Below are 13,931 nucleotides of genomic sequence, written 5' to 3'. Positions count from 1 at the left end.
ATTCTAGTTTCCTTTATTTTTTTTCCTTTTGTGTCTTAATTATTTTATTTTAAAATATTTTTAACTTTTTCTTTCTCTTTCTTTTCCATTCACCGTAAATCATCTTCAGCTCCAAGTCTCTTCTGCGTCTTGTCTCCTCCACGAACTACAGCTTCGTCAAGCTCCAGCATCGAGTTGCGTCGAGCTCCCATGGCGAGATTTTCCACCACGGGATGTCCTTGTTTCTGCTGCATTCGTATCGAAAAATTACCTCCGCATCACTCCATGAAATGACCCTAATCGGAGATAAACTCGGATTTCTCGTATTCTTTTCTGTAATTTTTTCGCTTTATGTTTAAAACATGTGTTTTTTATTAGGATCTGTAGAAAATATGGTATGATCTAGTTATAAAATGATGAAATCGTGTGTAAATGGGTGAAAAATCTTGAAACAAGTGGAGGCGTCGTTGTTACAGAGATTAGGCTAGGAGAAATATGACTTGGTACAATTGCTATTATCCCCCTCACTAAAATAAAATAAAAAGAAAAGAAAAACCCCAAAAACGCGTGGGTTGAGAATTGAACCTGAGTAACTACAAGAAGACTAGGAAGGCAATAACCATTTGGGCTAGAGAAGATCTTTAGACTTCCTGCGCAACGTCGGTATTTTATATATGTATATACACGCTTGGCCTGTAATATACATGTTGATGTACATTGTTGTAATAATATTCATATTTATAATATCCATGTGTACACTTGTGTGTATGTACATCTATTTATATGTGTATGACACTATTACACAAAATTTTCACTATCCACATGTACAACAATTTTCATGTACACCAATTAATTTGTATAATGATTCATGTGTACACCTATTTACCAAAACATAATATTTAAGAATATGAAAAGTATAAGTTTGGTTGTCGATCTAGTCAAAACGAGTTAACAAAAAACTGAGATTAATGTTTGAATTTTGAATAGAAACTTCAAAAAAAAGTTTTGGAAAGAATACTTGTAGGGTCTTATAGAAAAAGTAGCTCAAAATAAACTAAAATAAAATGCTAAAATCCAATAAAATCATGTGATCAAAAGTTACAATTAGTCATACATGTGATTGTGTACATATGTACATGTATAAAATATCAATAAAACCGTCAAATTGTATCATAAAAATTGTAATACATTATTTTTATAATTTTAATAGTAATTATATAGTATAATAATCAAAATGTACTATTGGCCGTACATGTTAATGTGTACATGCATACATGCATACATGTGTACATGTGTACATGTTTGTGTGTACATGTGTACACATGTACATATTTCTGTATAGAGATGTACATTTGGATAGTTTAAGTATATTTTTGTGTGGCGTAATGTACATGTGAATAAAGTGAATACATTTGCTACACACACTTGAAATACACATTTGCAAAATTATGGAGATACTAATTAGGGAGCTGTGTTTTGAGAGTTGGTGTCGTATCACCAAAAATACAATTTTATAGATATGGTTTAGAATGTAAAACATGATTATATGCATTACACAGAGACGTATAAAATCACAGCACAAAATATCAATAACACAAAAGATGAAAAATGGTGTACATATTATAGAAATTATGTTTTGTACACTGTACACACGTTTACATGGTAGTCCGGTGGTTTGTGCCTGAACAAATCACATAAGGTGGCGGGTTCGGAGCCATGTAAATAATGTTTATTTGTTTTTTCCTGTTTTTAATGAAAGGAAAATTACAAAAGTAACCCCCATCTTCTTCATCAGTCTCTTTTGACTGAAAACCCTAATATGCGCCTCCATCACTTTTTCGCGATTCTTGCAATTTTTCAACTTGTTTTATCACGATTCTTGCCCATGTATATCATATTATATGATTTGGCTATGGTTTGGAATGTAAAAACTAAAGGACTAAAGCTTGTTGCTCGAATTTTCTCTCTGCTACTAGAGCTTGACGGCGACTAGTGAAGTGACGACGAGGGTAGCGGCTTGTCACCAAAGACTCGCCATGGTTAGGGCTACGAACGCGGATTGAGATCGTGACTCAGTTACATTGACGACGGAGAAAAAGCTCGCCATGGTTCGATAGTCGCGCGCGGAATCGGAGAAGTCTACAGTGAATCGACGATGGAGAGACCATGACCCACCTCGGAGAATCAAGGACAATTTTTGATTTTTAGTCACCTTTGTTCCGTAAAAATGAAAAAAAAAATCTTTTAGAAAAAAATAAAAGAAGAAAAGAAGCGACAAAGAAGATGATTAAAGAGATGAGAGATAGAAGAGATGAGAAAGAGAAACTTAAAAAATGAGTGGGCTTCGGATGTTAGAGTTTTTAGTTAGGAAAGTCTGTTTTTAGGATTCAATTATATTAGTTAGAAATCAACTTCAATTTAAAGAAAAGTGTCTTTGTAGCAATAAGTGTCCTAGCATGTAATATAAAAGATGAAAAGTGGCCTGTAGTGTAAATGTTTCTAATTAAAATTACATTTTTAATATTTTTAAAACATATAATAGACCCGATCCGAATTTTAACCTAAGATTTCATTACCAAAATCCAGATCCATGTTTTTTAATGGAGGATCTAAGACCAGGATTAACCGTGGTCCTTAAAGAGGTTCTTAGCATTTAATTGTAATTAAAATAAATGAAAAATAGAAGATACCTTAAGAGTTGGTTCTTAATTAAGGGGAAGAAGAAGCGGATATTGGAGAGACGTGTCAGAGAAAGAAGAGTTTTGGTTTCTCTTTCTCTCTCCCGAAGGATGAGTTCGACGATTGAGTCCATTCCATCTCTTCCTTGGTTGATCTCTCCTCGATACGGTTGCTGGAAGGTCTGTCGGAAGCTCCGAGGGTGAGGATCGGCAAGATTCTTCTAAGTTTGGTTTGGAATCCGTGATCCGCCCCGTCGATTCGATGTCTGATACGGCTAAGAAATCTGCTAACAAAGGTAGATCAACTCTCTAGCTATCGTCGAGGAATAACTGTTTAGAATCTAGAGAATCTTACGTTCTGCCTTTGGATTCATTCTCTTGAGGTTGATATTGATCGTTGATCATTGTTCTGATCTTGGATCGCAATGTGTTTGAGTTACTAACGTCTTCTTGTTCACTGTAATTGTTGATGACGGTTGGATCATTGTTCTGATCTTGGATCGCAATGTGTTCTGATCTTGGATGGCTATTTGATTGACTTACGGAGTTCTTTATTGTTCACTGGACTTATTGATGATGGTTGGTTAGGTTACTCTATGATCTCTCTCAAATTGATATACATTGTGATCATTATTGTACCAATGCAGGAATCTTTGTTATACGGCATACACCAAGAGAGTCTCTAAATCCTTTTCCACTGAAATTGATATACTCTATGATCTCTCTCAAATTGATATACATTGTGATCATTATTGTACCAATGCAGGAATCTTTGTTATACGGCATACACCAAGAGAGTCTCTAAATCCTTTTCCACTGAAATTGATATACTCTATGATCTCTCTTGATGTCTTTAAATGTTCAGAGTTGTCTGGTTGGATGGTATCTGGAGAGAGAAGATGAATATGTCTACGAGGTTCATCGTTCTGATCACCATGTCACCAGGTTCGTTCCCTCCCTTACAGCTCACTCTTAAATGAACATGTCTTGATTCTGGTTGGTGTTAGATATATGGTTAGTGTTAGTGTTAAATGTGGTTTATTTTCTCATTGAAACTATCAAATGCTTACTGATGATGGAACATTATGTCAGTATAAAATAGTGATGAGCTTTGGAACAGCCACGACGGAAGAAGATGGAGCACTTGTTGCTTAGTTGTTTGGCTCTGTGGGGAAGATGTTCAAAGCTGATGAGAAATTTTTTGATGCTGTCACTGGTCTCAGGTACGTAACGTTTCTGAATGCTCAAGTTGTTAAGTCACGATCAAGTAATCATGTTACCATCTGAAGACTTCAATCTTGTTACAGTGGAAGTGGACCAGCGTACATATTCCTAGCCATTGAAGCTTTAGCTGATGGAGGAGTAGCTGCTGGTTTACCCGAAGAACTCGCACTCGGTTTAGCTTCACAGATGGTGCAGGTAAAACAAGAACTTGATGATGTATACATGTCTAATTGATGCTTATACTGTCAGTTTTTTTCAGATTATCCTGTCTATCACACAGCTTTTGAATCCTATGATTGGATGATTCACAATGCAGATCCGTTGTTTCATCGTCATGTTGCCAGTAACCCTTTGTTTTCTTCGTTCTTGTTCTAGTTTTCTCATGGATCCCCTTGTTTCATCTCATATATTCATATCTTGGTGATTGATTTTACAGAAGTTAAAAGAACAAGCATACAACAATGTTTAATTTTTTTTAAGAACCTTTAACTAAGAAACTAGCATTGAAGCACAAATTTTAGGTGTTTCTTAACAAAAGTTCTTAAGATTATATTTATTACTAAAAAATTATTAAAAACCCGATTAGGGGTTTTAGGGATAATCATGCTCTAACCGGATCTTTTACGGTCTTGGATAACAGTTTTCACGCTACTGTGTTCATCATTTTTGATCATAAAATAAAATAAATAAATAAATCAATTGGAAGGGAACTTAAGAAATCAGTGTGTCCCGTAAGAAAATAGAGTTGGTTGCTAGGCACATTTATGTAGGCCAAATTAAGGCGAGAGGCTCCCTGGTCTATTGGAAGCACTTACGGAGAGTTGGTTTCTTGATATATCTTTCCACTCAAGAGACGTAAGGTTGGCCAAAGACTGAGGAACATGGGCTGTGAAAGCATTGCTTGATAGGTTAGTGCAATAAGAACGTTTTCTTGCTCCATGTTGTTTTGCAAATCTATATGATCCATAAAGGTATATGAAATAAGCCGTGACTATTACTTTTTCTGCTCATATTCATTTGATGCAAAGCCAAATGATGGGGACTGGATGGATTCAAGCTGATTTATTTGGTGCATGCATGGTTGATGAGGCTCAGAAAGTGTGAAACAATTGTTGTCCAAGATTTTAGATAACAAAAAAAAATCTCTGAAAATTACCTATAACTCAAAGACCCCCTCAGAAACTCTCTGCAAGGGGTGGACAAATGTGGCCGGGACTTTTGATTTCCATGGTCTCTTTACGTTCAGTTCTCTTTCCTATAAGTCCTAGTGTGGCTGAACCAACTATGAAGAACTCAAAACAAGAATTTAACACCAAAAAGGCTTATTCTCTTCCTCAAAAACGTCATATAAATGTTCCCAAAAAAAAAAACGTCATATAAATATTAAAAAGAACATGAAGCTTTGTATCTTAACAACCTATTCCTGTTTTGTTCCTGAAGGTGAATATAATATTGATAACAATAATCATCATATGAGAAGTATCAACCATCAAGTTGCTAATTAAGCAAATCATATTTCTCCCTCTGGAGAGAAATCAAAACATAAAATACTTGAAAGGGGAAGAAGATAGAAAACAGGTTCAAATGTATCCCAAAAGAGAGAAGAACAATGCTGAAAGAAAATAAAAAAAGAGTCATTTGAAGAAGAGATTAAACCAAAACAACAAACATAATCTTCTGTCTTCTTAGTTATTACTTAGCGTCAAGCTGTAGTAAAACTGTGTTTTCTTCTACTTCATAGCTTTGCTTTGCATGTTCCGAATCAGCTGCTTACGGTAGTTAACAGCGTCTGGGTCCTCCTGCGTAAAAACGCACACACAAAAACACTCAGAGTCTTGACTATTACCGCATTAACCAAAGCCATACAGAGCTCAACAAAGTGTTTCAATCTTACAGCAAGTAAACTGGCGAAGGTCCCGTTAAGCAGCATGACAGGAGGGTAACGCCATAATCCTTCACGAGCCCTAATGCATACGAGAAAAGAGATTTGTTGTTTGCTTGATCATAACTTGAAAAAAAAAAGAACATGAAATGATCAGAAGGTGTGGGCACAAAACCTGGGCTTCTGGGAGAGCTTGGCGTAGCAACCAGCAATAAGATTGAACAAGCTAGGAGAAGGGTTGGTCATGGAAGAAAGATACACAAGCAGCTTTTTGAGGAGACCGTCTATGAGGAAAAAACGATCAGCCAAGACGCAGCAGTACTGAAGCCCCTCATTAGTTGACAGAATCTTGTTCAATATGAACACAGAAACCTGAAAGAAGTACATTGGTTCGTAACGTTTTCTTTCTTCTTTAATATATAATCTAAGAGTCAGTAGATGTGGCGAAGAAAACTTACTGTCTTTGACTCTGTAGAGCCAATCTCGATAGCTTTGGTGCAATAACGTAAAGCACCATTGTCCATAAGGAAACGAACAGCAGCTCCGTCTATAGGCTGTAAGACAAGTGAGATGTTCAAAATAATATTAAGTCTTTTTGTGACAAAAATATATGCTGTGAAAGAGGATACTATATAATGTGTATGTACCGCCTTCAACATATGAGCAAGGACACCCAATGCACCAAGCCTTAGGCATTCGAGAGGCTTATAGGTGAGATCAATGTCCATCAAAGGAAATAAGTAGTGTGGCATCTCAGCTACAACAACCAACATAGGACATGAAATTCAAAGACGATGTATTAACATGATATACAATGATGTCGGGTGCAACTGAAATGCTTTTTTGTGGAATAAAATCTTCATGAATACTTGATTTTCTTTACATTTTCATAATGTTTACCAGTTAAAATAAAAAAAATGAAAATGGTTATTCAATTTTTTTCCATAACATTGCATATCATTCTGGATTAAAAACAATATTTATATTAAAAATATTTTCACATCTAAAATATTGGAATACAAGTGAAATGGTAATTTCATTTCATTATATAAATTCCATTAACAGTTATTCATTTTATCATATCTATTCCTTTTACTGATGATCAAATGGAAAAACATACCCTTAAGGAAGCAGCCTCTTGTCTCCGGATAATGAGCTATGCACTATAATAGGCAAAGAAAAGTGATAACATTATAGAGCCAATTATAAGCTGTTATCAAAGAAGTGGTTCTCAAATGAAAGAAGAAAAGTGTGAGGCCAAACAATACCTGGAACAAAAGCAGAATATTGTACGCTCGAGGTGGCTTCCCCTCCTGAGAGTGTACTGGAGCTGAGATGTGTGGGTAGATTTTCACGATCTCCTGCAGAGATTGAATAATTCTAATTGAGTATCACAAAGAAAGAAACCTAAAACAAAAGAAAGTAAGATTTTTACAAAATATCAGTATTAGTCAACTAAACCAAAGTACTTGGTATTGGACCTGCAACATCATGGTCATTGTACAAGGAGATTTCCATAATAGCAGCGGCAAGATTTCATAAGTGTTCCTATGCTGCCATGGGTGAAAAGATAGACAGTGATAGTATGTGAGCATCTTTATAAAAATGTTGTATACATTTAAAAAAAATATATTTTTTAAGAAATTAATATATATATATATTATTTACAGATTAGTATATCGACAAATATTTAAATGTTTAGACAAATATTCACAATCGGATATTCGGATAGGAAAAACATAGATCCGGATACCATAAAATACTGATATCCAGATCTATCCTATTACTAGTCAAGATATACATATTTACAGAGATATTAAATAAACGGTCTCTAAATGATCAAAATAAATGCTACACTAAGAAATTTTGACTTTTCTAAGTTATGCAATTTTGTGATTCCATATGTGTTAGTTTTACTGAGATAATTTTCTATACCTACATTGGACCACAAGTATATATGTTTGGCTATCATATCTTCCATCCATAAATTTGGAAGAAAAAAATAATAATTTGAATAACATTTGTGTAGATTAAATTAATTTAGAGTGCATAACAAGTGGTAACTACTGACCGCACATATTTTAATTTTATAATACAAGAATGAAACTTACAGACAAACGAAGAATTAGCTGAAGAACAAAATCTTGACTTATCATACCATGAAAAACTAAGAAATTTGTGGTATTATGACAAAAAATCGCCTAAACCTAAAATGTGAAAGCAAATCCAACTAGATGATGTCGATAATCATCAAATTTAACCAAACAGAAACAAAATAACAATTGCATATTTCTTTACAATGAGAAGAAAGCCTATGTAACAACATAATGCAGATAATCGCCTAGACATAAAAAATGAAAATCAATCCGTTGATATATTGCTGATAATAATCAAATTGGATACAAGAAAAACGGATCAACAACTTGACATTTCTTATGACGAGAAAGATCACAACTCTCCTAAGCCTGAAGAAAAAAATAACATGAAAGCCAGTCCAGCGATAATCCTCAAATGAATACAAACAAAATAGAGTATGACAACTGAATGTTCCTCATAGGCTCATTCTTACAAGGAGGCCAAAGTTTGACTCAAAATTAATAATATTGCATGTAAAGCAACCAACACTAAGATAAGTACAAAAAACGTCACATGTTGAGGTGAGATTAGATTGCGAAGGCAACACAATTTCAATCATTTTCTTATGATAACAAAGGAAAAAGGACATAATGTTGGGATAATTGGTTAATCTATGAAGCAAGAAACAAAGAGATCTCAAGATCTCCCCCAATCGGGAAAAAAATTCTTTGTCGAAAACTAATCAGTCCATCAAATAACAAATAGAAAGCATGCTCAATCAACGCAACTAGATAGGGAACAAACATATCGACATATAAACTAAAATCATCTAAACAAATAGAGAGTAAGAGATGGAAGAATATTTTTTTGCACTTACAGTGACGAGGTTTTGGAGCGCGGAATTAGAGACAAATGGAATCTCATTATGAAGATCATTGATCCACTGGATAATTGTGTCCATGTCCGGAAAAGGTACGACTGTGGTGGTTGGAGCAAAGGAAGAAGCAGATGGCAATGTCAACTTGCTTGTACTGTAGTCCTCGTACAGAGAATCTGGTAGATTTGCCATTTTCCGACGTTAATTTATCGGAAGAATGTTCTCTTGGCCTATTTTTTATGTTTTTATTCAACTCTGAGTGTTGTTGTAGTAGATGAGTGTAAAATTTATATAGAGGCTAAGGGCCTAAGCGGTATGCATGGTTTCAATATTATAATTGACAAAAGTACCTTTTAATGAACTTTTCTGGTTAAATCATAAAGTATAGAGAAAATATATAACTAAATAATAAATGCAAAAGGAAAATAATAATAATACATCCAAACAAAGTGATTACATGGAAAGAAATTTTGAAAAGATATTTGTTAGTTTGTTTTTTGTTGAATATGAATTACTTCTTGTTTTTTGTGACAGAAACTTTAATATGCATTCTGACCAGGAAAAATACTTAATTTGGATTAGCTTATCCAATCTACGAAGAACACGTGTAACAAATCTACTGAAAAATATTACAGTGAGTTAAAATTCTCAGTTTACATTTTTATTAATATATAGCCCAATGGGCAAGGCTACATACAATCTCAAAATTGGGACAGTCCGAATGTTACAAAATAAAGCCGTAAATTTTTTAGGATCATATTCTGTTTCAAAAAAAAAAAGAGGACCATATTCAACCAGCATGTATATTTAGGCAGGAACGGCGAGCAGGGGACAAGACCGTCCCGGGACTAAGCCCATATCCATGTATATTGATAGTTAAAGGGTTCAATTTTTTTATAAATTTATATGTTTATATAAAAAAATTATAAATATAATAAACAAATTTGAAAAGAATCAAAAATTATTTCATATGTATATAATTTTATTTTCATCACAAAATATTACTGATTAAATTTTAAAAATATTTTAACCATTACCTGAATATAAATTTTAGAGGGTAAATTTTTTTTTTGCCCTGTATTTAAGACATTAATCTTGTTTAGATTGAATATGGATATAACCATTTTATCTCTATTAGATACTAGAGCCGCTGTCCGCGTTTCGCGCGGATAACATGTTTTATGAAAAGGGAATTTGTATATTTTTGGTAGTTTTTAGTTTAAGAAAGTGCAAGTTTATTTTTATTGTTGTAGGATTAACCCTAGAGTTTCTGTTCTAATGCGATGCGGTGGCCAGTTTCTCTTTTTTAAACAATAGTAGTTTGAATAATACATTGTGTTGAGCAATCAATTTCTGTATGAAAAAAGAGTATTTTAGTGTGCCTTTTTTAATTGACATAGGAAACGGTAACACAAATTTAAAAACAATTGATTTTGTCATTTGGCTGTCTTAAAACAGAGAAGCGAAAACCATAAATAAGATGGTGGAATTTTTGACGAATAGGGTGGTAGATGTGATGGGATTTTCTTAAGTCAGGAGAACCCGAAATTGATTTTCAAATAAATCAGTTAAAATAACTTAGTAATAGAAATGAATTTACTTAATTAATAGAATAGGGATACGTAATTCCATCATCAGGGAAGGAGTTTTAACGCTGATTCATTTCTGTTGAAAGCTAGAATACTGCATAGCAAATAAATGTGAATTATTAGATAGATAACCACTTAAGAAACATTCGATGAGATTCTGAGTTTAACTTTTACTTACTCTCATGTGAACGAAGGCGGTTGAAGATTTCTTTGTAAACTATGTTCTTCACTTTTTGTTTGTGTGAGTCTTCGCCTTTGATGATTTTTAGTCCTGCTTTGCTTGTTACACGTGAGAGGGCCACATAGAGTTGACCATGTGTGAAGACCGGTCTAGGTAGATATAGGATAACCGCTTTTAAGCTTTGTTCCTGGCTTTTGTTGATTGTCATTGCATAACACAATCTGATAGAGAAATGTCGTCGACGTAAAGTGAACGACAGCTTTGTCTCATCATGTAAGAGAACAAGTCTTGGGATTAAAACTTCGTCTCCAATGTGTGAGCCAGTGATTATGTCTGCCTTAAGAACTTTTTCGCCTATGTAGGTTAGGATCAAACAGGTACCATTACATAATCCCTTTTGTTGATTTATGTTTCGCAGAAACATAATGGGGGCCCCAACTTTGAGAGTGAGTTTATGAGAAGGCAATCCTGGAAATTCCATGGAATTGAGATACTCAATCGCGTATAACGTATCGTTTTGATCAGACTGAGTTTTCGAAACCTCGAAATTATCGTAGCTGTAGTAGTCTCTTGACTCCCCGTCGGTTTTGGAGATTGTATATGCATTGATTTCATCGACTGTGTCATTTCGGGGTATGAGTATAGCTTTATCAGTGTAGGAAATTTGGAAGGCTTTTATTTTGTTGACATCACCATATGCAGCATCGACAACTTGCTTTAATGACTCATCCTTAGACTTTTAGACCAATGTGTTCTCGACGATTACCATTTGTTCATGGTAGCCATCATCCTCATCTTCTTGTACTGATCCTGGACGACCTTCCCCGATCTTGAGAAGCCACTCAGAGAACTCTTTCTCGTCGTGATTGACTTGCATATATGTTTTTAAAGAGAACTTTTGGCAGCTATTTCATAGATATGAATGACTTATCGAAGCTAGGACAGTATCAGCTCTACTACCTCGTGGAATTACTGGTAGGATCTGTCTAAAATCACCACCTAACAAAACTGTCTTGCCGCCAAAAGTTTGATCTTTTGCGGGTGGATTTTTTATAGACATCATGTCTTTCAAAGTTTTGTCTAGTGCTTCGAAAGCATGCTTGTGCGTCATCCCAAATTATGAGGTCCATTTTCTCAATTAGTTCAGCCAGCATTATACCTAGTTTGATGTTGCAGAGCTTGTCTTCGTCGAGCTTCAAAGGAATATTAAAGCACGAGTGAGCTGTTCTTCCGTTTGGTAGTAGCAATGCGGTTATTCCTGAAGAAGCAACCGGGAGAACGATTTGTTTTCTCGAGCGAAGTCTGGATATTATGGTCTGATATAGGAATTTTTTTCCTGTGCCCCATGCGCCATATACAAAGAATAATTTTCCATCTTTTTTATCAACAGAATCTAAGACTGATTCGTAAATCGCACGCTGCTCGGCATTAAGTAAGTTGTTCTGCCTGTCATGCCTCAGTGTTTCCTCGGCAACATCGTAATCCATTTCTTGGTTCCACAAACTGTTCCCCAATTCTTTTAGCAAAACATGTTTGATCTTTGGCATCTCTTTAATATCATTTAATGAGCGGTCATGCATGCACATCAATTTTTCCACTTCAATTAACGTGTATTGTTGAAGGGTCTCATCATCCAGTTCAAGATTTGTGTGACCTAAGATCCTTTGTCTCTTGTGAAGTATGTCCTCGCTCATTGATTTCCATGAGTGTTCCCATAGTCCTTTAGGGCTTGCAACGAAGCAATTGTTTAAGAATGTGACAAACATATCGCGGAGTTGGTATGGGGTGGCTGTTCTAGCACCCACCGACATATTCTCGAGCCATTCAACATCATCGTCCAAATAGCCTCATGCGTGGCAAACTGATTTGAAGTCAGGGTATTTCACGTCGTTAAACGTTTTCAGCTCGTCATAACTTCTAGGACCCCTAATCTTATTAATGAGGATCCTCAGATAGTATCGATCACCTGTCGATGGATGGACAGCCACGATTCGCCCAATGGTTTTTCCTTTCTTACGTTGAGTCCAGACTTTGATATTGTTGTTCCATACAAAATATTATGGTATTTGCACATAAGTTAACATACGCGCAAACTCTGACCTTTTGCATAAGACCATCCATTCGGTGAATATCGTCTTCTCAATACCTGGCATGCGGATTACACGGCCGAGGTTATCAGTTGCTTTAATTGTGATATTATGTTCGCTTCTAAGTGAATGATAAGCTTCTCAACTGATGGCTTTCTTTTGTGAATGTGGAATGCGAAGTTCCGCCACATAGATTCACAAGCTGATAAATACCAAGCATCGATGTAGTCTTGGATCTCATTCTGTTGTTTTATTACTCTTTCCTTTGGTTCGCCAGATGCCACTGTGTTAGAGGTTGTTTCCGTATTTCCTTTTTCAATTACCGCGGATGCTCTGTCAACACCCTTGGTTATGTACTTGAATAAGTACTTCACTGCACTTGTACGATTACACTATTCAACATTAATATGAGCTTCGTACTTCTTCAAGAGCTTAATATTATGAGGTACGACAAACATGTTGTTTAGGATTGCCCCATCCTTTACCACAGACTCATTTTCATTCCGACGGCGACGATATAATACATACCCTGAGTTGTCAATTGAAGTACTATCATTATACGGCCGAGGATACTTTTTTGTGCACACATTATTCTCCATACATGGTGACTTCCGATTAAAGACCCCACATGGACCATGGATCATGTGTTTTGTTACTAAATTGTAAGCTTCTGGGTCTTTCTCTTTGTTTGGGAGCTCGGCTGAAATAATCTCATCTACTTCCTCTGCACTTGGTGTTCTGGAAGAGTTTCCAAACCACAATAATATATGTGCATGAGGGAGTCCTCTTTTTTGAAACTCTATCCTGTGGAGAGCTGCCGTGTATCGCTTGAAGAAAGTTTCTTCTTTGAAATCCTTGGGTAGCTGATCTAACTTCATCTTAAAGACTCGACATTCAATGTCCGGTCTATCATTGGGGGAGTCTCCACTATATTTCTCAAGATGATCTTTAATCTCTCTCCAGTTTGGATTGGCCGTCATTGTTATAAACAGATCTGGATTCCCATATTCTCTGCAAATAGCCATCGCATCATGGTATTTCTCAACTAAGTATCGGGGCCCGCCTGTGAAACTTGGCGGCAGTATGAATCTTTGAGTAGAGCAATGCAAGCAGCATTATCTTCATATATGATGGTCGGACCATTGTCCTTGACCATTCCACTATCTGATCGGATGTGTTGGGTCATAGCCCTCAACCATACACCCTCACGACTTGCCTCATGCATGGCAAGAATTTCTGAGTGATTAGATGAAGTGACTGCTATAGTTTGTTTCATGGAACACCATGATATAGCAGTACCACCATGAGTGAACACATAACCAGTTTGGGACCGACCATGGTGTGGATCAGATAAGTAG

At 35.6% G+C, this 13,931-nt stretch overlaps 2 protein-coding genes and 1 long non-coding RNA gene across 4 annotated transcripts; 1 reads left to right on the top strand and 2 right to left on the bottom strand.

Moving 5' to 3' along the window:
• The first annotated feature begins 2,736 nt into the window (after window positions 1-2,736).
• LOC106340508 lies at window positions 2,737-4,431 on the top strand. 2 transcript variants are annotated; one of them, XR_001269427.1, is made up of 5 exons: window positions 2,737-2,953; window positions 3,523-3,602; window positions 3,760-3,880; window positions 3,965-4,076; window positions 4,141-4,431. It is a non-coding gene; the product is annotated as an uncharacterized LOC106340508 (long non-coding RNA). The 2 variants fall into 2 exon arrangements; XR_001269426.1 differs by lacking the exon at window positions 2,737-2,953 and having other exon boundaries at window positions 3,377-3,602.
• A 1,133-nt stretch (window positions 4,432-5,564) lies between these two features.
• Window positions 5,565-9,000, bottom strand: LOC106341404 (cell differentiation protein RCD1 homolog). The gene is made up of 9 exons (XM_013780175.1): window positions 8,717-9,000; window positions 7,245-7,316; window positions 7,032-7,124; window positions 6,884-6,926; window positions 6,411-6,520; window positions 6,222-6,317; window positions 5,939-6,135; window positions 5,776-5,845; window positions 5,565-5,680 (listed from the first exon to the last, which is right to left on the bottom strand). The coding sequence occupies exons 1-9, from the start codon at window positions 8,906-8,908 to the stop codon at window positions 5,612-5,614; spliced, it is 942 nt and encodes a 313-aa protein (XP_013635629.1). The 5' UTR covers window positions 8,909-9,000; the 3' UTR covers window positions 5,565-5,611.
• Window positions 9,001-10,475: 1,475 nt separating this feature from the next.
• On the bottom strand, window positions 10,476-12,297 carry LOC106338092. Its single transcript, XM_013777149.1, has 3 exons — window positions 11,646-12,297; window positions 11,253-11,356; window positions 10,476-11,201 (listed from the first exon to the last, which is right to left on the bottom strand). Exons 1-3 carry the CDS (start codon window positions 12,295-12,297, stop codon window positions 10,476-10,478), a joined length of 1,482 nt encoding a protein of 493 aa, XP_013632603.1.
• Between the last annotated feature and the right edge of the window lie 1,634 nt (window positions 12,298-13,931).

Source organism: Brassica oleracea, chromosome C4 (assembly GCF_000695525.1).
Source record: "Brassica oleracea var. oleracea cultivar TO1000 chromosome C4, BOL, whole genome shotgun sequence".
NCBI classification, from domain to species: Eukaryota; Viridiplantae; Streptophyta; class Magnoliopsida; order Brassicales; family Brassicaceae; genus Brassica; species Brassica oleracea.
Note: the sequence above shows the minus strand (reverse complement) of the source record. Positions and strands in the feature narration are given on the sequence as shown.